This window comes from Syngnathoides biaculeatus, chromosome 17, assembly GCF_019802595.1.
Source record: "Syngnathoides biaculeatus isolate LvHL_M chromosome 17, ASM1980259v1, whole genome shotgun sequence".
Taxonomy (NCBI): Eukaryota; Metazoa; Chordata; class Actinopteri; order Syngnathiformes; family Syngnathidae; genus Syngnathoides; species Syngnathoides biaculeatus.
In genome coordinates this window covers 15,542,555-15,565,099 of record NC_084656.1, presented here as the reverse complement: position 1 = coordinate 15,565,099, position 22,545 = coordinate 15,542,555, and the positions used below count along the sequence as shown (strand labels likewise).

Sequence of the window (22,545 nt, the reverse complement as noted above, 5' to 3'; positions counted from 1 at the left end):
AGGGTGTTACCAGGTTTGAAGTTCGTCGATTGGAAGCGTCACTCTTTCCTTTCTCATCCACCTTGTTCTTATCGGTCCCTTCTGAAATCAGATGAACCTTTCACAAATCAGCAGCTGGGTTTTCGGGGCTTTCCTTCTGTGTCTGTTCAGTTTCTCTTGGCCTGTGGACTGGTTACTTTGTGTTCCAGTGGGTGGTGTGAATCAAACAGTAAATATTGGTCAGTGTGGGATCCTCTTCCAAAGGTTATGCCAGAGGTTTTATTTCTTTTCCATTAGATCCATTTTACAATTTTACCAAGACCCTATTTGACTACCATAATTTCTGGACTATAAGCCGCACCCAGTACATTTTCAAAGGAAAAAACATTTTGTACATAAATAAGCCACACCTGTCTATAAGGCGCATGTGCCCACATTGAAACATGAGATACTTACAAAGAAAGACGGCACGCAAAAAGTGTTTTCAACGTTTTAATAATATACCTTAGCTCAGGGGTGTCAAACTCATTTTTGTTGTCACGGGCCACATTGTAGTTTCGGTTTCCCTCAGAGGGCCGTTATGACTGTGAAATCAGAAATATCTCTGACCGCCTAATCATATTTACACGTGGAATTTATGAAGTGGTTTTGGAATCGTAAATCAAGGGAAGGGTTTTTCAACTATTGTTTATGTTTGGCAACACAAAAATGCTTGCAATATCTCAATATTATCATTTAGGATATGACAATAGGACATTTTGGTGCAGATTTTGGCAAAAATCGAGGAAGTTGTTTCACATGATTTGCCTCCGCGGGCCACATAAAATCACGTGGCGGGCCAGATCTGGCCCGGGCCCTGAGTTTGACACCAGTGCCTGAGCTTTTCTTTCCAAACTGTGCCTGTGACGTGGCAGTAACGCAGCAGCAATAAGGTAGTAAAGCAGCACTAACAGGGCTTGGTAAAAAAAAAAAGCATGTTGGTAAAAGTGGCAGTAACACAGCAGCAACACGGTTTAGGCCACCTGTTTTTATTACCTCTGAAAGTTTTTTTCCCATCTTTTTACATTGCTCCAGTTCTTCCCGCTGCTGTTTCCAGCATCTCAATGATTCATTTTTGCCAAGTTTACGTGCAGTCATTTTGTTTCCTTCTTTATCGGCCAGCTCGATTACATTTAACTTGAAAGCTGCCCAAATGCACTCCTTCTTGCATTTTCTAGGATGAGGTTCTGTTCAAGTTAACTTTATTCATGCACAAAGCATAAAGTTACATTAAATTTGCGTCTTCCTCGACACATATATTCCACCTGTCTCACTCTTACCTTTTCAGCCTGAGCGCCCCTAGCGGCTGTGAGGAAAAAAACGTATAGATTAGCCGCACCATTGTATAAGCCGCAGGGTTGAAAGCGTGTGACAAAAGTCCCGGCTTATAGTCGGGAAATTACAGTAATAATGTTCATCGATTCAATCTACATCATTTTATATCTAAGATGTAGCTGGTGTGTTCAGTTCATTCTTTTTAGAAAACAAAATGAGTCAATTGAGTGCGACAATTTAATATTTGAAACAGTATTACAAACAATTCAGTTGAGATGAAAGAAAAGAGTCCCACATATAAAAATAATGATTAGTGCCATGGAAGGTGTCACATATATGCATACACAGTATACAGCATGGAATCCCAGTGTTAAATGTGTCGAGCAAGATTTTTTTTTTAAATAACTGAAATGCAGTCCAGCTTCCCTGAGATCGTTGCAAGGATAAAGAGGTGTCCACACCCGACACAGCCCAAAGACGAAACTTGGAAGTGAGATCTGAGCTTGTGTGCACACATTGTGTAAAAAGGGTTACGACGCGGGCTCCAGGCGTGGCAGCACAGGGAGGATGAGGTTACCGAATGACGAGTCCTGAGTGATGAAGAAGCCTGACGAGTGTGCGTGTGCGTGCTATGGGAAAAGACAGAGAAATAGACATCAGACGACTGTACATCCATCCGGCGTTTTCAGCATTCTACACATAAGCTTCCTGACATATTGCTTTACCTGCAAGGCTGCTTTTTGCTGGGCAACAATGTGCTGCTGCTCTGCACTGTCTCGGAAGTCCTTTGCGTTGTGACGAGATATTGCGATGCTATGGAATAAACGGAAGACAGTCTCACATATGGGTCATTACAGTACTTCAATTTGCTGTCGTACAGTGAAGAAAATAAGTATTTGAACACCCTGGTATATTGCAAGGACCTCCCACTTAGAAAACCAATGTTGATATTTGGTACAGAAGCCTTTTGTTTGCAATTACAGAGGTCAAACATTTCCCGTAGTTGTTCACCAGGTACATTTCCTGTAGTTGTTCACCAGGTTTGCACACACTGCAGGAGGGATTTTGGCCCACTCCTCCACACAGACCTTCTCTAGATCAGACAGGTTTCTGGGCTGTTGTTGAGAAACACGGAGTTTCAGCTCCCTCCAAAGATTTTCCTATTGGGTTTAGGTCTGGAGACTGGCGAGGCCACGCCAGAACCTTGATATGCTTCTTACGGAGCCACTCCTTGGTTTTCCTGGCTGTGTGCTTTGGGTCATTGTCATGTTGAAAGACCCAGCCACGAGCCATCCTCAATGCTCTAACTCAGGGAAAGAGGTTGCTCCCCAAAATCTCACAATACATGGCTGTGGTCATTCTCTCCTTAATACAGTGCGGTCGTCCTGTCCCATGTGCAGAAAAACGCCCCCAAAGGATGACGCTACCACCCCCATGCTTCACAGTAGGGATGGTGGTGGAATTATGACCAAAAAGTTCCATTTGGGTCTCATCTGACTACAAGATTTTCTCCCATGATTCCTCTGTATCATCCAAATGGTTATTGGGAAACTTAAGACGGGCCTTGACATGTTATGGTTTAAGCAAGGGAACCGTCCGTGCCATGGATGATTTCAAACCATGACTGATTGTATGGTGTCTTTAAGACGCCAACGATCTCACACAAGTGCATCTGATTCAGGATAATACATAGAGTGGAGGTGGACTTTAAAAGGCAGGCTAACAGGTCTTTGAGGGTCAGAATTCTAGCTGATAGACAGGTGTTCAAATACTTATTTGCAGCTGTATCATACAAATAAATCGTTAAAAAAAAATCATACATTGTGATTTCTGGATTTTTCTTTTTAGATTATCTCAGTGGACATGCACCTACGATGAAAATTTCAGACCCCTCCATTATTTCTAAGTGGGAGAACTTGCAATATAGCAGGGTGTTCAAATACTTATTTTCTTCACTGTTTATCTTATGTTTTGTTCACAACCATCTGGTATTTTGTTAATTAAAATTATATGTATTAAAAGTACTAGTGGTATTGGTAATCTCTATCATGAAGTACTCAAGAATGAATACTTGCACTGGTATTGGTTTTCAAAAAAAAAAGTGGTAATGAACATTCATACATTTTATTATTGAACATTCAAGATTCTACCAGTACCCATTTCCTGGTCAATTTTGTCTTCCGGTCCTAAGTACTGCAGTAAAACTTCCATGATTGTGACTTTGGTGGGGAAAAACTTCCTGCTACCTGGCTCCTGGAGTGCTGATGGACTGACTCTGCATTAAACGCTTCCGCTCTTTAGCCAGCTCGGCCAGGATTTGGACTCGGGCCTTGTTTGGGAAGACTGCGTCAAAGGACATAAAAAAAAAGAAAAAAAGAATTTGCACTAATGAGCATCCCTCAAACACAGAGAGCACCACAAGACTTTCATAAAACACTGATTTTTGACAAGATATTTAAAATACCCGCAAATATTAAACCAGGAACACTTTAAAAATAGACTGAACAATAAAATTAGCATATTTTTTCATTATTTAAAACAGTGCGCAGCTGTCTTAAGAAAAGATCCCTAACATTCTTAGAATGTTACAATACAGCATACACAATAAATACCAGTTTTTGTCATACTCTGGTTCAAATTATACAATTTTGCAGCGTGGTTCTGTCTGCTGGCTGGTAAATATAAAACCAAAAAACAATTCTTGTGACTTTCCGTGGTGTAATTAAATGAACAATTTTCTTGATGCAACTAAATGTATTCAAGAAAATTTACAGCCACATTACAGACTTCCCACTGCGTAATAACCATAAACCTGTTATTAATAGAGATGCACTGATACGACTTTTTTTTTTTTTTTTTTTAAAGATTGACAGACTACTTGTACTACAAGCACGTCAGGACCACCCCATCAAAACAGAGTGATTTCAACCATCTTAAATGTACAGTATCTTGACAAAAGACACACGGGAAGTGTTTTAAATTGTGACAAACAGCATAATAACTTATTTAACAAAATTGGTAAGGACATATTTAGCAAATTTATACGGCAAAGTAAATAAAACTGGCAAATACCACAGAGGACCTATATGACATCATTATTAACCACACGTGTACGCTGATTAGCTAAGTAATGTCAAAAATGTACAAAAAAAAAATAGTTGCAATGCACAACAATCGCGTTAAAAATTTACCGTATTATTTTAATAGCGGATTGAATGTTTTATTGAGTTTATCGGTTCAAAGACAATTTAGGTCAAGATAGTAACCCTACGCCTCGGAGGCAGGCAAAGTAACGACAACGAACTACCGCGGTCAAGAGGTGTATTGTCATCGTGCTCGCCAAAATGGTCAACATACCTGGCCCGGAATTGTTGGTTGCCATATCGTTGACTATAAACCTGAGGAAAAATCTAAATAAGAAACATATACTAGCGGATTTACGTGGTACTTTCCCCTACCCAACCGGCGTTCCTCGTTGTCTGATCGACGACCGTAAAATGTTCAGGGTGAACTCAGGACGCCTCAGTTAGGTGTCTATGCTGATGCCTTATCAAAATACGGAACATTTAAAATGAAAACTTAACAATCATAACAAAATGAAATGGTAGTATATCTTTATATCGCGGATATCATCAAACAATCATATAAAAGTAGTGTACATTAGAAATAATTATTTGAAAATACATTCATTACAGTCCAAGCCTTTATGTTAAAGTTTTAATGTGCACCAATACGTCTTGCCTGGAAAGTTGTCTTTACTGCACATTTATAATTGTTAGCGTACGGTTTTGTCAGTTTTTCAGACGCCTCGTTGTCACCCGCGATGTTTACTTCCGGGTTTAGGCAGTTTTAACCTCCGCAGCTGCGCCGTCGGGGTCAGCTGACAGTGATGACCAAATAGCGGCTCCGAATCTCTGTTCCGTACAAGCGGAGCAACAAAATCTTTTCGCCCGTAGGTGAAGACGCCAGGAGCAGCCGTAAACTGGATAGCCGCTAACCTCGACTTCCAGGCGAGCTCCGCGCCTGCCGCACGATGAGCGTCGGCGCCCAGCGAGGCCTGGCCAGCTCGGGGCAGAAGCACATCGCGGACATTCTCCACCCGCTATCCGCCGCCGACGAGCCGCTGTCCCCGGGGCAAGATGTCAGCGTCAGCACTGTGGAGGACAAGGTAAACTGAAACGGTGCTTTTAAAAAAAAAAAAACCCAAAACACTGAAAAACAAAATAAACAAGCAAAAACAAGCAGCGAGGATGTTTTTCCGCCCTAACATGTTTGTACTGACTGCGCGGAAAATTTTCAAACTGATGCATTCGGAATACCAATCAATTATTGCCAAGTAAAACAAACAACGGTCTCGGTTCAGGTTAGGTGACGAAGACGAGGTTTTACTGAAGCCAACAGCGAAGTAACTTTAAGCATAACGGGACACGTTACGCTTGACGACATCCAGCTACGCATATAATCAAGTGTAAACATTTACTCTTCACTAACCAGTGTTGCAGCCTCTTTGGTATATATATAAAAAATGCATGTTATATGGCACCGAAAACATGACAGTGTGGACAGTAAATTCAGGGACACATGCCAAATCGTAAATATGATTGAAAATGGAATAGAAATAAAGACTAAATCAAAACGACTCAGTTTATTAAATAACTCGTGGTCAATAAAAAAAAAATCAGGTATCATTTAACCACTTATTACAGATGTAGTGTATTTGTAGTTAGAGAAGTGTGTCACATACATGCAATCAAGAATTGGATGACATGAAAGATGTGCACTTTTAGAAAATGGTAAACAGACTCTACTTGCATAGCGCTCCATCTACGCCATCACAGTGCCCAAAGCGCTTTACAAAGCCTCACATTCACCCATTCACACCATGGGCGGCTGCTGCCATGCAAGTCGCTGCCGGGGCCACTGGGAGCAAATTTTGGTTCAGTGTCTTGCCCAAGTTACGATTCAACATCCAGACACTTGGAGCCAGCCTTCAAACCATCGACCTACTCTACCAAATGACCTACAGGCGCCAAAAAAACTCGTACTCATTTGTCTTTGTACAACTAGATGGCCACTTATAAAGATGAGTTTCATTATTCTGTAATATTTTCACAACTCAGTGATTCTGATGAGGCCAGTGATGAAGACCCTTGCAAGAACAAAGACTGAAAAAGTTTTTCATTTAATGAGATTTTTAAGTCGGGCTATCGTATAAGTGTCATTTAATTACTGGTTTACAGTCACACGAGACAAGGATGTATTCCATGGTGCAAAAGGTCATCCATCTGTTTTGTATAGTGCTTTTCCTCTTTTGGGTCCTCTTTTAGCTGACTTCAGGCGAATAGTGAACGAAACCCTGGACTGGTCATTTAGTAAGGGCGCAGATAAGATGATCATTCAAACTAGTTGTGTGTGAGTGTGTGTGTGAGTGAGAAAGAGAGAGAGAGAGACCACTCTGCTGCTTGCACCAAAGTGAGGCGAGTGTACACGGCACCATCAGGGCCAAAATCAAATTCCAATACCGTCTAACAAACTGGGAGGCATTCACAGATCTGTCAGCCTTTAAAAGGAGCAACCCCGGATCAGGATCATATTGTTAGCGTGACTCCTTTTGCAATGGGCGACTTGCATGCTTGTTCATTGACTGCGATGCAATGATGCAACCCAATGCAATTATGTGAGCTGTGATTACAAGTTAGGCTTTGCACCGCGGCGTGGAAAAAGACCGAGCTCGGACTGGCGCTGAGAGGGGGGGAGGAGAGCGAGCACGTGTGATGGCGTGGGAGACAGCCGACACGGATTGCATTTTTTTGAAAATCATTTTCCCAAACAGTCAAAGTCATTATGATGATGAAATCAAGCTCTCAATGATGTGGTATGCTCGATCTGTGGATTTACGCTGCACTCGCATTTGCAGATCGCCGATAAGAAGCCCGAATACGATGAAAAGATATCTAATACCATGCAGGTTTTTTTTTCCTCTACTCTGCCATTGATGCATATCCAAATTCAAGATTATTTACACTTCCTGTGCTAGTTTCCCTCCACCGAAACAAAGAAGATAAAAAGAAAATAACTGACGAATTAATGTTAGTTCTTGGCATTGTAGATGAATTTTACAATTTAAAAAGAGAATAATACAAATTTTAAAAATCAAGTTTGCTAGGACTGTAGCTAATGTACAAATATACTGTATTGTACAAAGATGTACAGTATATATTCACGTATTACAGTATAGTGTAGACATTCAAGTATGCTCAGGATTATGGTGTGGTTCCCCAATCGATCGAGATTTGAGGTTCTTTTTTTTTAACAAATCTGATGGCTTTGTGGTAGAAACTATTTTTAAAAAAATTATTATTTTCACAATGTTGTTGTGGCTGCGATGCTCCTGTAGCATCTCCCAAATGGAAATGTGGAATTGAGCCACTTGAGAGCCAAAAATTGGAATTGTGTCACTTCAACCGTGCAGCATAAAGCCAGCCTTAAATAAAGCATTAGCAAGAATATCTGGTGCTGTACTCCTCAAAGAGGATTGATTACCTTTTGGGCCTTATTAAGCAAGTCCAACAAAAGGTTTTATCCTTTGGTACAAAATGGATGCTGTTTTCAGTGTACAGTGCAAATGTTTGGTCCATTCCTGTCGCATTGTCCTTCTTTCAGATCAGTTTATGCAGAAATAGTGTCACATGATGATGGGAGGGGAGGGCAAGCACAGTGCCACGACCTCAACAAGAGCCTCATTCAGAGCGACAAACAACTGTTTCAATCTATTCCCTCTTTGTTTGCACTTCCTCTTGATTATAAGTATTTATTTACTTCTTTTGAAATCTTTTCCCTTCAGGAGACGGGGCTGTCCAATGGCACGCCGGTGGACACGCCCAGTCCCGCCTCTGGATCGTCGCTTTTCAACAGGCTGCAGCTGGACGACATCGAGTCAGATCCCCAGGACTGCTACGGCTTCACCGAAACGCGTGACCTGTTTGTCACGGTGGATGACCCAAAGAAGCACGTCTCTACCATGGAGACTTACATCACCTACAGAGTGTCCACAAAGGTCTGCTTACGGCCCTTGTCATGTGCGTAACGTGCATCCATCCATTTTCTGGAGCGAGTGTCCTCATTAGGGTTGCGGGTGAGATAAAGTCTATCTCAGGTTCAAGGGGAGAAGGGGGCACCTTGGACAAGTCTCCAATTGATGCTGACTGAGGGTGCACCCTATTTAAGCATATTTACTGGAACACACTATGGCCTACAGCGAGCTGCATATGTTTTCATTTGTTCCATCTTTTCGATTTGTTCGCTTTTGACTCAATGTTGGCCATAAAAAAACAATGTAAATTGAGTTCTACAGTTCAAGAGTGGCGATTTCTTGACATCAAAATGGTTTTAAATGAAATGCGAATAATCTTTTTGAGGGTTTAGCTTTATTTTCCACCTATTTTGGGTTATTGTTTGAATATTGAACTATCTTTCCCTCAAACCTGAGGAAGGAATCTGAGTTGTTCCACCACTGGTTCGAAGGTTCAATGAATAATACAAAAGTAACGACTCGAATAGAATTAGCTATTAGTTAGATATTGTAGATAATATATCCAAATAAGTGTAACAAGTGTTTTAAAATTATATATCATATACTGTTATAGGGCGGCACACACATACACATCCCAAAAACATGCAACATTAATTGGACACTGTAAATTGGCCCACAGTGTAATTGTGAGTGCGGGTGTTTGTTTCGATGTGCCTTGTGATTGGCTGGCAACCAGTTCAGGGTGTACCCCGCCTCCTGCCCATTGACAGCTAGGATAGGCTCCAGCACTCCCCGCAACCCCAGTAAGGATAAGCAGCAAAGAAAATGGATGGATGGATGGATGTTCATGTATTAAAGACTGCAAAAAAAAAAAAAAAATACAAATCTCAAATGATCGTAAATCTGACCAAATACATTCAAATATTCTTACTTAGTAAAGACATTACTGGTGGAGGGTTTTAGTTCGTGATTTTGCGAGTGCATTTGGGTCATTGTCTGCCTTTGTTTTCATTAGTCACATTTACCTGTAAAGAATAATTGAACATCAAGACACATTTAATCTATAAATAGGAAAGCTGGCTCATCTTTACTACATAAACAGATCACGCAGCATCAAAATGCGGTAAACTAATGCTGTTTTCTCGGCTGACAGAACACATTAATTCCATTTTGGGGAAATGAAAAACGATCCGAGGATAAATTCAGTCACTTTGATTTGCCGCACTGACACTCTGCTTGTATTCGCTTCTTCTTAGTGGTGACTTTGAGAGCGCCATTGCCGCGCAGGCCATTTCCACCACGTGATGAAGGATAGAGTCAGGGAGAGACACCGCCTGCTGGCGTCATGGCGACTGTTGCTAAGTGCACTGGGGTGCTCAGGTTGAAAGGCCTTATACAAATATCACAGTCAAATATGAAGGCATAGTGTTAATTAAGAAAGCTTACGCGAGGTCTTTTAACAGTGACCTGTCATGTACATCCATAAAGGGGAGTAAACATACAGTACCCCTGTTAAAAATAACTTTTGTGTTTACTCATGTAAAGTAGGCTAATAGTTTAAAATATACTCACACTGAGAGCTAATAATAATAGCTGGATTCAATGCCATTTTAGATGAGGTGATTGGTGGGGTACATCGTGAACTGGTTGCCTGTCAATTGCAGGGCACATACACAAACAGCAACACAGTAACAATGTAATACTTTGTAGTGTAGAACTATAATACTTTTTACAACTATAATGCAGTTTCACAATTGAAAAGAAATAGACATCTTGTGGTGTCGTCACCAAGTTAACAGGTTGTAAGTAGGGTTTATTACTAAGCACAGACCTAAAATTTCGTGACAAACGGGAAAATATGTTCTGGTTCTGGTCAAAACTAGGGTTTGGACTTTTTGGCCTTAATTCCATTAAAATAATAAAGCTTGTTTGGTGCAAAAACAACACTGCTCATCACCAAAAGAATCATAGTTCCACACTCTACATCCACTGCATTGAACATTTAAGGATCAACACAATTAATGAAAATCTGAATGTACAAATCACACAACCAATGATGCAAATCTTGCGTATATGTTCTGTCAAGACAACGCGGATCGAGTTCGCCCTGCCGGAATACTGCGTGCGACGCCGCTATCAAGACTTTGATTGGCTGAGGATCAAACTGGAGGACAGCCAGCCCACCCACCTCATCCCTGTAAGTGACCATGACAACCACACTGCTTGTCGCATACGAAACAATTTAATTCACCCTCTCCACCTTCTTCCTTTTAGCCCTTACCAGAGAAGTTCGTTATGAAGGGCGTGGTGGATCGTTTTTCAGAAGAGTTTGTGGAAACGCGCATGAAAGCGCTGGACAAGTTCTTGAAGCGTGTTGCGGACCACCCAGTCCTCTCTTTCAACTCGCATCTCAACGCTTTTCTGTCCGCAAAGGTGTGACAACGAGACGGCGGGAAACATTTTAATCCAACAAAAAGTTTTGCCGACACCAGCCATTCAACAACCCTAATAAATCAGAGTGAAATGCAAAGTAGAACTGGTGATGCAAGAGGGGGAAAAAAAGTACAACGGCTACAAATCCAGAATAAATGCTGTTTACTTTTTCCATCACAAGTAGACAAATAGCCTCTCTCTGAATGCTATAATGAGGTCATCTATCAAGTCCATCAGGGCAATCTTCTATTTTCATACCACATGGTCACATGCAATTTAGGTTGTGGCTCGTGGTCAAATTGGCGCATTGGGAAGAGCCCTCGTGGGTCAGGATGTACAAAGCACGAGAAACTACAAGAGCCAATGCAAGTGAATGAAACCAGATATCAGATTCATTCCAAAAAAATGATGGCATTGTTTGTTGAGAGGGAGACATTATTCAAACCGGTGGATTCAAAATGTATTAAATTCTAACTAAAACAGATGAATGTGACCGATGATAACTAGGAATTTCTGAACGTGTCCATCTGCAGGACCTGAACAAGCGTCAGGGTCTGGCACTTCTCACCAAGGTGGGTGAGTCGGTGAAGCATGTGGCTGGAGGCTACAAGCTGCGGGCGCGGCCGCCCGAGTTCTGCGCCATGGGAGAGTACCTGGACACCTTCAGCCAGAAACTGGGCACCATCGACCGCATCGCCCAGAGGATCCTCAAAGAGCAGTCAGGTGACAGACTGATTTTGGCGAATGATCATCAAAAGTCATTTTTCCATCAAGTGATCTCATTATTTTCATCTTAACACCATACAATTTGGAGCAGTGAATGCTCATCTGTTTTAGAGCTCCATAATTCTGTTTATTTCTGAAATCCCAATGCATCTATAAGTGGGGTACACAAATAATGATTTTTAAAATGTAAGCCACCACACATGGGAGCGAAGCATAAAGGCAATGCAAGGCACCCTGACATTGGGTTTCGGAAAGTTTCATGATGCAGGTTTTTGTTTTTCTTTACAATGCTTGGCAGTGCAAAAGCAATAGGCACCACACTGAACTGCAAATAATGTTTAAATGGGACTTAAACGAGGAATTTAAGCAGAAAGCATTTATCAGTACACATTGCAGGTTGATGGTACATCTCAAATTAGAATATTCTAACGGGACAAGCCGAAAGGAAAAGAAGATGATTGGGATGAGATACCTAAATAAACTGCAACAGAAGCCTGCAGATGACTATGGCTATAGTTTATTCAATTTTTTTTTAATGGAACTGTGTGAAGACTCAGGCTATGTCGCAATTGCGTTTTTGAGCGAACGGCAAATCCCATCTGTAGTCCTCTGCGGGCTTCTGTTGCACTATTCCTTTTGGTGTATTGTAAATAATACAATCTATTTCTACTAAGATTCACCTGCAAGATTTAGAGTCCAGCAATATTAGCTGGGCTGTCAGTGGCTGCTGTGAGGAAGTCAGATAGTCAAAGCTTCGTCTTTCCCCACATTTGACGTTGTGAAACAGGAAACGACACAAAGATACCACAACCTTTTTCCTGTCGTTTGTCTTGTTTTAAACTGAAGTCAGCTATTAGGTTTACAACCTTTGGACCTCATCATCCTCTACATACAATGATGTTTACCTCTGCAGTAAAAGGATGATCAGACTCTTTTATGTTCTTCTCTCCCATCCACTAGAGTACCTAGCGGAGCTGCGCGAGTACGGCACAGTCTACTCCGGCTGGACCAGCTCGGAAGAGGAGCTGCAGCGCCCCCTGGAGGGGGTGGGGAGCTCCGTTTCCACGTGTTGCGGGGCTGTGGACGAGCTGTGTGAGAACATGGGCCAGGACTTCCTGCCTGTTCTCAGAGAGTATATGCTCTACATCGAGTCAATGAAGGTGAGACCGATGGGAACGATTTTCTCAAGCCAGATTTGAGAGTAAGGCCCACCGCACACCGAGTGAAATGCCCGAACATATCTGAACAGGCCAGTTGCAATCGAACAAATTACCGTGTGCAACCCACATTCGTTCACCTGGCAAACACACGCACACACACATGCCAAATTGATGCATTGGAAAAACAGCGACGCCTGTTGTTTCTATCTGGAAATGTTTTTCCACATACTGTGCCGTTATTTTTATATTGGACAAGAAAGATTATTTGTCGAGGAAGGAGTAGATCAGGGGTGTAAAACTCATTTTTGGCGCGGGCCACATTGTAGTTGCGGTTTCCCTCAGAGGGCCGTTATGATTGTGAAACAATCAAAATTTTGAATCGCCTCATTATATTTACACTGATGTGGAATTAGAAATCAAGGTAAGTGGGTTTTTTGACTATAGTTCATGTTTGGTAACACAAAAAATGCTTGCAATATCTCCAACTTGTCATTTATGACGTGGCAATTTGAAATTTATATCCAAAATCCTGGAAGTTGACACACACGGTTTGCCTTTGCGGGCCACACAAAGACCATATGGCGGGCCAGATCTGGCCCCCGGGCCTTGAGTTTGACACCTGTGGAGTAGATCATCCCAGCCACGAGAGAAAATGGAAGTGAAATAGTGTATTTTTTTTGTATCAAATCCCTAAAATTTAAGGCCCTGTATCAACTTCATGTATTGAATTCACAGAATGTTTTGAAGAAGCGTGACCAAAGTCAGGCAGAGTACGAGGGTCGCTTGGAAGCCGCCGTGCTACGCAAACAGGAGGACAGAACGCCAGTAAGCATCATTTTTGGTCAGCATGTTGCTAGAGCCCACCTTTGTGGCCAGATCAACTGTCATTCTGAAAGCGCCAGTTAGCATTCATCTGCGGTGACGGCAAAAAGTGGCTTTTCTCCTTTACGCTGTAGCATTTAGGACCCTGTAGCAGTAGTGCTTTTGTGTGTCCTGCTAGATGCCACCCGAGGTGGAGCGATGCCAGGACAAGGTGGAATGTTTCAATGCCGACTTGAAGGCCGACTGGGAGCGTTGGCAGAGCAACAAGCGACACGACTTCAAGCAGCTTCTTAGTGGCATGGCTGACAAAAACATAAATTACTATGAGAAGGTACACCATTTAGGCTGTAACTGACTGGGACGCTTTATATCTTTTTATGTTGTATTCAGATTAGGTTTGCAATGTTGCAGAGCTTAGGTACTGTTCATTTTTTTGTATTAACAGGGTTTCTCATGCAGTTTTGTAATTTTTTTCATGGTTTAAAGCATTGAGAAATCCCTATTTGATCAAGGGGGCTGTGATTTTCTGGTATGATGTAAAAAAAAAAAAAAGCCTTGTCAGGGAGTGACGATTGCTTCCAGTACAACATGAAGTGTTAAGTGATGTAAAATGTCACTTGGTTTTGGCTTGTCGCTGTTCCTATTTCACACAAGCTTCGCTTTGGCTCTGAAATGATTGATAGTACCTCAGAAGCTGTGAAATTCCATGCTGCGAGCAGAGTTCACATGGATATTTGACTTCTAAAGTTGTCAATGGCAGTGAATTTAAGACTGGAAATATATACAGCAGGGTCCAAGTGATAGTTTCCTTCCATATCCCAAAAGCACGCATTTGTGGTTAATTGAAGACTCGAAATTGCCCATAGGTGTGAATATGCGTGCGAATGGTTGTTTATATGTGCCCTACAATCGGTTGGCGACCAGTTCAGGGTGTGCCCCACCTCTCGCTCGAAGATAGCTGGGACAGGCTCCAGCATGCCCGTGACCCTAGTGAGGATAAGTGGTACAGAAAATGGATGGATGGATATTTTTCTTCAGCGTTATCTGCATGCAATTTGAGTAAATGGTGTAACTCCAGACTTCAAAATTGTCTTTCGTATTGCATAAAACTGAGAAAAATGACCATGTTTCATTATCTAGATATTCCATCCATCCATTTTTTTTTTTTTTTTTTTTTTTTTTGCCACTTATCCTTAAGAGGGTCACGGGGAGTGCTGGAGCCTATCCCAGCTGTCAATGGTCAGGAGGCGGGGTACACCCTGAACTGGTTACCAGCCAGTTGCAGGGCACATAGAAACAGACAACAGTCGCACTTACAATCACACCTAGGGGCAATTTAGAGCGTCCAATTAATATTGGATATTACTTGGTTTATTTTAATCATTGTCACACTCAGACGTGTTGTTTCCACTCCGTTGCAGTGCCAAGCAGCCTGGGAGTCACTGCTAAGTGTCCTGCAGGACAAACAGACTGAGGACCAAACCAGTGAGACGGACTGAAGCATCTGGTCAGGCTGGCCTGTTGGCTTTCATCCATCACACTTTTTCACGCCAAGAACCAGACGGGCCTTTGGCCCCCAACTGAAGGACCGTGTCCCCGTTCTCCTGACTTGACTGTCATTATCGGACTTTTCCAGGAGTCTGTGAACGCAGCATACAGTATGTGTATGTGACCAGCGGCGACCTCCTAGCTACAGACATTCTTTTTGTCACTGCTCTTTTTCTACTTCATATCACCTGATAACAGTTTCCAATGCTGCTTATTTCACCACGCACTAAAGAGGCGTGTTTCATTTTTTTTCCCTCATCATATTTACAGTTTGAGACAAGGGTACTCTTCTTCCCCCGCCTCCTTGGCCAGATACTATCATTCAGATTCCAGTCAGCAACCTGCAGATAAAGCCACAAACACATTCCTCCTCGTTTACCTGTTAAGGTTGTTTTCCAAAGGTTTTTAAATGTGGTTTTTGTCCTTCCACTTGAGTCGAATCACTTAAAAAAAAAATCAATTTGCAGAAAGCTGAACCTTGGCGCAGTGTCTGCGTTTCACATCGTGGCCTTGGAAGTGCTGCAGCATCTTTGCGCAACAGCCTCAGGCGAGCCTGTTCGCCGTCTGCTTCCCATTTGATTCACATCCTTCAAGTCAAACAGAGCTCTCACAGTGGAAGGCTGAGCTCCATTGGATCGATCTCAGTAACGATTAGCTTGCCACTAAATCACTCTGACTAATTACAACACACTTTCTAGCTCATCATCTCCACTGTAGCGCAAGGGAAATGATTTGAAAGAGAAACTGTACGGCAGCTTTAGCGGGTGGCATCTTCTTGTCTTTAAATGTTTCTTAAATTACCTTGATTTTAAAAAAAAAAAAAAAAAAAAAAAAAAAGTCCACTTATCCAAACGTGGAGACCTCACACTTGATAGATTGCTTGGAACAATATGAAAACACTGCAGTGGATTAACAGCGTACTGGATGACATCTAGTGGTAAACAAGGATTTATCCATTTTATATTGCAAATCTCTGCGACCGCTTCCCAGTCATTTGCATTTATTTTGTAGTTATTACCTCGTTTACAGTGGAAATGACCTCTCAGTTCAGTTTCAAATAACTCAATAATTTGACAGTCATTCAAAACTGTGCATTATTGTTGCAAGTGCAGATTGTTTTGCTACAGATACTGTATAGTACAGTTATACAAAGTGATTCAACCACTATTGTAAATTACATTTATTTGCTTTCAATAGATGGCCACTTCTAAATAAACAATTGCCACTTGCAATGTTAGCTATCTTGAGCTATTTAAGTTTTTTGGTTGAAGTTTGTCACTATTTTAAATGCAATTTCAATGGGGATTTTAATGTATGACTAATTTGCAGTGCAACAGGATGTTCCTAATACTAAAAGTCTGGTCTGGTCCTGTTCAGAGGCTACAGTAACTTAGATGTGAAGTTGAAAAGCACAAGTATGAGGGGATTGTAATTCTCAGTCATGTTCTGATCAGATTTCAGCTTGCCTTCTGAGCAAATGCTCTGCTGTACTTTGGCTTGAATCTAATTACGAGCGTACGTTTGCTGAAGTGTGACAGTAATTGATCTGTTGATACTTTGGACTGAATGTCACATTAATTAATATTTAAGAATAAATGATTAAAACTGTCACATTTAGGTAGAATTCTCCTTTGTGTAATCTAACCCAAATGTACAGCTGAGAATTTTCTCGGTGGGTACAATTTAATGTGAAAGTGTAACCGTTATAGAAGGGTTGAAACATTGTCGTTTACAATATTAAGCTAATATACTGAAAGAATTGACTTTGTTGTTGATTGAATCAGTGATGCTAATTTGAACCTCAACAGCATATCTTGTGTTTTTGTTATAGCTTCACGTTAGAGTTTGCCTGCTGATTCCTGCCTGATTTTTTTTTTTTTAAATTTCTGTTCATCATGTATGTGTTGCCAAAAGTTACAATGCTGGTGGAAATTTTCCTTTGGATTTTGATCATGCAGAATGTTGAAACCCCAAATGACGACAAAATGATGACTGCCAAGATTTCTTTGAATCTGCAAATCTTTAAAAAAAATGAAATTACTAAGCCCTAATTTCCTCATCATTTCCTTCATGACATCACAGGAATAATATTATCACGTTAATTATTTTTCAAAAAGCTAAGTGCTAATGACTTCAATTCTTTTCTGCCTTTTTACCCCCTGATGTTTACATTATGCTTTTGGTCCATTTTGTACACTTGAACATCTTGTAATTACATATAAATATAAAGCCTGTATATTGATGTTGTTTTGATGCAATTATCTTTATGTCAAACTATTTTGGAATATATTGGAACAATATTAAAATAAATTGATTTGATATTCATCTGTGCAGCTTTTTTTTTCAAATTCTAAATGAAGTGTAATAAAAAAACAGCTTTTCAGTCATCATAATTTAATAAAATACTAATGTCATGTAAATATACTGTATTAAAAAATAATGCCAGCTTGGCCATAGCTTTAGAGTTATTAAATGTTTACAATCTGTGTTGTCGTCATATCTCCGTCCACAAATATTCCAAAAGACTGCATATGCTACATGAGTGCTTGTGTAAACACACACCTCATTGTTTCCTGCACTTCCTTTTCAGCAGTGTTTGCGATTCTATCTTTTTAGGATGTGCTTTTTAGTCGTCCTCATCCGCATTGCGCACCTCAGTCGTCGCCCCTGTCTCTTCGGAATCTCTGTGCCTAGACCACCTGCATCCCACGACGCTGCAGGGAAGAAAACAATTATTTTAAAATGCCAATCAGCATGTATGCAGTTTACAAAAAGTTTGTGAAATTCTGCTTTAGGTTGAAATTTGAGGATGAGCCAAAAAAAAGTAACCAAAGGTGAACTCAATTTGACCTTTTTAAAACATTTAAATTCACATCCATTTTCTTTCCATAACTTAATGTTCTATAACAAGAAGCTGAACGACAAAATTCACATTCATAAATGGACAAATACATTTCCTGATTCTGTTACAATTACAGTGCCCGGAGGAAACCCACGCAGGCACCGAGAGAACATGCAAACTCCACACAGGTGGGTCCGGGATTGAACCCGGGCCCTCAGAACTGTGAGGCCAACGCTTTCCAGCTGATCCACCGTGCTGCCCATATAAATACCACAATATATAATTAAATACATATATATGTACAATATGGACAGATGATGTGAAAAGCACCTGATGGGTATCATTCCCAGAACGGCCACAACGCTCGAGAGCGTGAAGACGAAGCCTGGAAACCAGCCTAGTGTTCTCTGGTAGAGTTTAGTGAAGACAGGGATGTACGCGAGCGCTGCAAGCCTCAGAGCCAGCTGGAGGGTGGTCAGAGTGATGCCTGAAGATAATGACAACGATCACAAAGGGGGCACAGAAGTAAACTCGGCCACGTGTACACACTTGTTTCTGAGAGTTTGAATCGTAAACTAGTTTGTTCCTCACCACACAGGGATGACGGAACCTGCTGCGAGAGTAGTGATCTGATTGTAGGCAGAGGGATGAGACCAAAGAGGCCAAGTGAGCGAGCTGTAGAAAAGGCAATATTTTGTTTAAGTGTTTTTATATCGTCTTGCTACTATCTCCCCAAAAAGTAATCATAATAATCAGCTAACTATGCTGCTTTAACAATACAATTAAAAGATTGATCAGGAAGTGACTATGGGAGCTTTAAAAAAAATCTGCAATCTCTACTATACAGACTTAACGTTTCTTAATTTTCAAATTTTCACCCAAACATATTTTTAAATATGGGTTTTGGCGTATCAAATTAACAAACATGAATGAAAGTGGGGGAAAAAACAGGTACAGAGATAGTCTACTATAAATCTAATTTATCGCGAGGGTTATGTTGCATAACAACCTGCAACAGACATAACATCCATCAATTTTCTTAGCCGCTTATCCTCACATGGGTCGCGGGGAGTGCTGGAGCCTATCCCAGCTGTCAACGGGCAGGAGGTGGGGTACACCCCGAACTGGTTCCCAGCCAATCGCAAGGCACATCGAGACAAACAGCCGCACCCATGATCACACCTAAAGGCAATTTAGAGTGTCCAATTAATGTTGCATGTTTTTGGGATGTGGGAGGAAACCTGAGTGCCCGGAGAAAATCCACGCAGGCACTAAATTTTTATGCTTATAGTGTAATATCATCATAAAGTGTATGAATGTGAGGTGCAATGAGCTAACAATATTTGCTTTACTCGGAACAACTTAAGTCACTTATATTTTGTTTAGGCACCCTGTAGTTGCGTGTTTTTTAATACATGTGAAATGATCCTAATATTTAGACATTGTGTCCTTAACAGTCTATGTGTAAAGATAATCACCAGAAAATCCTGCCAAAGAGACAATTCCCGGGAAAAAAAAAAAAAAAAAATCAGCAACCCACCGCATGAAATCAACCGCAATGCAGGCTTACCGATGTAGAACATGTAGGATGCGATGACGAAGGACATGAAGTAGATTCCAGTCGCGAACGAAAGCATGCCGATGAGGATGAGCGCCACATCGCTCACGCAGCGGCGAAATGCAACGGCGCCAAGGAAACTGGTAAGGAAGATCACAAAGCCCGCTGCATTCCCATAACCCACCTGCAGGAGCAAACTAGTATGTTATGCCCATGTATACTGCCACCAAGAGTTAGTTCAGTTCAACATGGTACGATTTGGAACAGTAAATCTGAATTGGGACTTTGTTTCCATTAAGTCAGGATGGTTACAGTTGTACCACTTGGTGGAAGCGCAACACAAATATGAAATCCCAAGACAAGCACGTCACACCTGGGCAGCGTTCCATTGGAGCGGCTCTTTTATCACAAAGATGGCCAGGATCTCAACGGCTCCGCCCACGGCCGACCCGTACAAGATAGCAGCGGAGAAGAGCAGAACCACGTTCACGGTGTTCTTCCTTGAAGACGTTTCGGAGGGAACACCGTTGGAGGCGTGAGGGAGGAGGGCGCTGCTCTCATCGGGCTGACTTGATGCTTCCCTTACCTTCAGAAAGTCAATGGAGTCGAATATTAGCTGGTAAAAGTACTCATACTGGATTCAGTTCATTTAGTGTCAAGCTGTTATGAGTAGATGTTGTGTTTGATTATTTCTTTTATGTAAAAGTCCAAATACACACACACCTGCAACAGCACAGTGGAATGCATGAGGCTCAGCAAGTGGAGAAGCGTGCAGACACAGAGTAGGACAGTACCGTGTCCAACTCTGGAACTGTACAGCAGGAACACATGACCGGACAGCAGACTGCCCAGCAGACCTGCCGCTCCGTACATCAGCTCCACTCTCATCATTACCTGTGACACACACACACACACACACACACTACTGCCACACTCTTGTACAAATTGGAGGTTTTATTGTTTCATTGTGTTTTTCTTTCAAATATGCAGAGCGACACCAAGGCATAAGTGGACGAAGCACCTGTTTACTCACTTAAACCTGGGATTTGAACAAGGGTGTGTAGAGTTTTTATATCCATGGTAGAGTTACAGTTGTTCCTGTTTTTCCCCCCCCATCTCTACCTTGTGAGCCTATTGTGTTGTTTAGCAACCATAAACAAGATAGAGGAAGATAATTCTGAAAGCTGAATTTGCCTATGTAATAATGATTTTATCACCTCGTACTTACTCTTCCAGAATTATTTAAATGTACTTTATTCTTACTTGAGTCCTATTATTATTCCATGTTATTTTACTACATATTGTATTATATTATTAAAAAGTAACTTATTTGAGTAACATTTTTGACTACCCACCTTTTTTCAGTTCTGTCATTAACTTGCAGGATGTTTTTCATACTGTACATCATTTGATACTTTATTTTGTAGATGTGAAAATTATTTTAGATTATTTTTGAATGTTATTGCACATTTTTTTTCTAATCTAAAATTTTGCAGTGCATTTATGCACCACATTTTTTTTTACAATTCTAAAACCAAATGAGACTTTTGCAGTAAATTTGGAATTGTGTAAATGAACCCTTGTGAGGACCCTTAATACTAATCAAGTTCTCTGACCTGAGAGCGATTCTCCGTGTTGGAAGCGAGGGACGCCAATGTCATGACGCCGGGCCAGTAAGCGCAGAACCCGCCGGTGATCCCCAGGATACCCGCCGCCCCGAACATCACCTGGATGGGCAGCCCTAACAGAACCACCAGGAGGAGGGCGACGCTAGACAGCAGGTACCCGCACAAGGGCACTACGACGGGGACTCGCCTCCACCCGCGGTCCCCCGCCTTGGCGAGAAGGAGAGCGGGCACGATGGGCGTCAGCTGGGCGATGAGGTTGGTGACCATGTAGAAATCCGATATGGCTTTCTGCTGCTCGTCCTCCCCGGAGAGACGAGCACCAGTTCCGGGGTGAGTGGGGTCGGCGTACCGGTCCTTGACCACCATGAGCAGAGCTGTGTCGAACAACGAGGTGCCCAGCTGCTCGAGCACGACGAGCGGCTCGACTCGACCGACTACCCCGAAGGCGCTCCGACACCAGCTCGACATCGCCGAGCTTCTTTCCACAAGTGTTTACGATTACAAAGGCAAATTTGAAGAAGTGAAAGTAGTTCTATCATGTTAGCCGGGAAGTCCAAAAGAAACAAGTTTGGAAGTTCCACTTCCTCATCCTGGTACTGGCGCCCGCCCGGTTTAATACTAGCTTCGAGTGATACATAATCATTTATAGGTTTAAAGTTTATAAAAGCTCAAAAACTACACATTGATATACAGTAGACTCACGGGTCATAATAGATACAGCTGATATATAAGCTGAATTAAACAATGTGCCAAGATAGAGAAAGATAAAAAATACCTCCATACAGGTATTACAGTAAACTGCACTGTAATAACTACAGTAAATTAACATGCAATTTAGAGGTATAATAAATAAATTACTGAATGAAAATACATCTTAACAAGGTAACTAAGACTTTTTAGAAAGAGCTCAGTAGTCCACCAAAGTGCATTCACAAAGTTGATGAACAACTATTATTATTGTAAAGTCTAGCGCAATTTATGAGTCAGATTAAGTCAAATCTACTCACCAATGAAATAAAAAATGAACGCTTATTTAGAATTTTCACTTTAAGATCACAACAAAATCACAGAACAAGAGTACGGCAACTTTTCTGACAAGTTGCCAATGTTGCATTTAAGTAAGAACATATTCAAAATTGTGGTATTGATGGTAGCTGCCATTTTTCAGTTAGTGCACATCGTTTCTGTGCATGTACACATTGTAGCTTCGCTGAATTCTTGAGCTCCCAGTCGAGGACGCTTCCCTTGGACTAGTGTTGAGGAACAGCACAGAGCATGCCAGACTGCATTTCAGAACGTTTATCTAAAACAGTGTGATAATTATGAGAGCTTGCAAACAGTTTAAGTAGCAAGGTGGCTACTTGGAAAGGTGACAAAACTTGTTCTGAAGCACAAAGGCACCAGGCGTCAAAGATTTATGGTGCAAACAGCCAAAATAGATGCAAACTTCTACTTTGGACAAGATACGGTGAGGGATCCTGGTTAAAGCAAGCCATTTTTAA

The 22,545-nt window shown here is 41.5% G+C and overlaps 3 protein-coding genes across 5 annotated transcripts; 1 reads left to right on the top strand and 2 right to left on the bottom strand.

The window, feature by feature from the left end:
* Nucleotides 1-1,516: 1,516 nt before the first annotated feature.
* LOC133490728 (SOSS complex subunit C-like) lies at nucleotides 1,517-5,126 on the bottom strand. 2 transcript variants are annotated; one of them, XM_061801152.1, is made up of 6 exons: nucleotides 5,078-5,126; nucleotides 4,752-4,839; nucleotides 4,651-4,691; nucleotides 3,540-3,636; nucleotides 2,019-2,106; nucleotides 1,517-1,922 (listed from the first exon to the last, which is right to left on the bottom strand). In XM_061801152.1, the coding sequence occupies exons 3-6, from the start codon at nucleotides 4,673-4,675 to the stop codon at nucleotides 1,824-1,826; spliced, it is 309 nt and encodes a 102-aa protein (XP_061657136.1). In that variant the 5' UTR covers nucleotides 4,676-4,691; nucleotides 4,752-4,839; nucleotides 5,078-5,126; the 3' UTR covers nucleotides 1,517-1,823. The 2 variants fall into 2 exon arrangements, with proteins under 2 accessions (XP_061657136.1, XP_061657135.1); XM_061801151.1 differs by lacking the exon at nucleotides 5,078-5,126 and having other exon boundaries at nucleotides 4,651-4,820.
* A 186-nt stretch (nucleotides 5,127-5,312) lies between these two features.
* On the bottom strand, nucleotides 5,313-21,664 carry LOC133490726 (solute carrier family 46 member 2). Of its 2 annotated transcripts, XM_061801147.1 has the most exons (9): nucleotides 21,032-21,664; nucleotides 20,139-20,309; nucleotides 19,789-20,001; nucleotides 19,428-19,599; nucleotides 18,449-18,532; nucleotides 18,188-18,344; nucleotides 17,578-17,729; nucleotides 9,899-9,977; nucleotides 8,361-9,716 (listed from the first exon to the last, which is right to left on the bottom strand). In XM_061801147.1, the coding sequence occupies exons 1-7, from the start codon at nucleotides 21,509-21,511 to the stop codon at nucleotides 17,642-17,644; spliced, it is 1,365 nt and encodes a 454-aa protein (XP_061657131.1). In that variant the 5' UTR covers nucleotides 21,512-21,664; the 3' UTR covers nucleotides 8,361-9,716; nucleotides 9,899-9,977; nucleotides 17,578-17,641. The 2 variants fall into 2 exon arrangements, with proteins under 2 accessions (XP_061657132.1, XP_061657131.1); XM_061801148.1 differs by lacking the exons at nucleotides 8,361-9,716; nucleotides 9,899-9,977 and adding an exon at nucleotides 5,313-5,447.
* On the top strand, nucleotides 5,327-17,334 carry snx30 (sorting nexin family member 30). Its single transcript, XM_061801150.1, has 9 exons — nucleotides 5,327-5,461; nucleotides 8,138-8,350; nucleotides 10,413-10,523; nucleotides 10,601-10,759; nucleotides 11,293-11,482; nucleotides 12,446-12,645; nucleotides 13,381-13,470; nucleotides 13,646-13,798; nucleotides 14,889-17,334. The coding sequence occupies exons 1-9, from the start codon at nucleotides 5,327-5,329 to the stop codon at nucleotides 14,964-14,966; spliced, it is 1,329 nt and encodes a 442-aa protein (XP_061657134.1). The 3' UTR covers nucleotides 14,967-17,334.
* Nucleotides 21,665-22,545: the final 881 nt, after the last annotated feature.

Excerpts from the sequence above, each read along its gene's own strand:
- LOC133490728 (XM_061801152.1), bottom strand. The coding sequence starts at position 4,675 with ATGGCAACCAACAATTCCGGGCCAG. Across the intron at positions 3,637-4,650 it reads AACCAACAATTCCGGGCCAG|TCTTCCCAAACAAGGCCCGA; the intron begins GTATGTTGACCA and ends CCTTTGACGCAG. Across the intron at positions 1,923-2,018 it reads AGCAAAAAGCAGCCTTGCAG|CACGCACACGCACACTCGTC; the intron begins GTAAAGCAATAT and ends CTTTTCCCATAG.
- snx30 (XM_061801150.1), top strand. The coding sequence starts at position 5,327 with ATGAGCGTCGGCGCCCAGCGAGGCCTGGCCAGCTCGGGGCAGAAGCAC. Across the intron at positions 5,462-8,137 it reads TCAGCACTGTGGAGGACAAG|GAGACGGGGCTGTCCAATGG; the intron begins GTAAACTGAAAC and ends TTTTCCCTTCAG. Across the intron at positions 11,483-12,445 it reads GATCCTCAAAGAGCAGTCAG|AGTACCTAGCGGAGCTGCGC; the intron begins GTGACAGACTGA and ends CCCATCCACTAG.
- LOC133490726 (XM_061801148.1), bottom strand. The coding sequence starts at position 21,511 with ATGTCGAGCTGGTGTCGGAGCGCCTTCGGGGTAGTCGGTCGAGTCGAG. Across the intron at positions 20,002-20,138 it reads ATTCCACTGTGCTGTTGCAG|GTAAGGGAAGCATCAAGTCA; the intron begins GTGTGTGTGTAT and ends GACTTTCTGAAG. Across the intron at positions 18,345-18,448 it reads GGTTCCGTCATCCCTGTGTG|GCATCACTCTGACCACCCTC; the intron begins GTGAGGAACAAA and ends CATTATCTTCAG.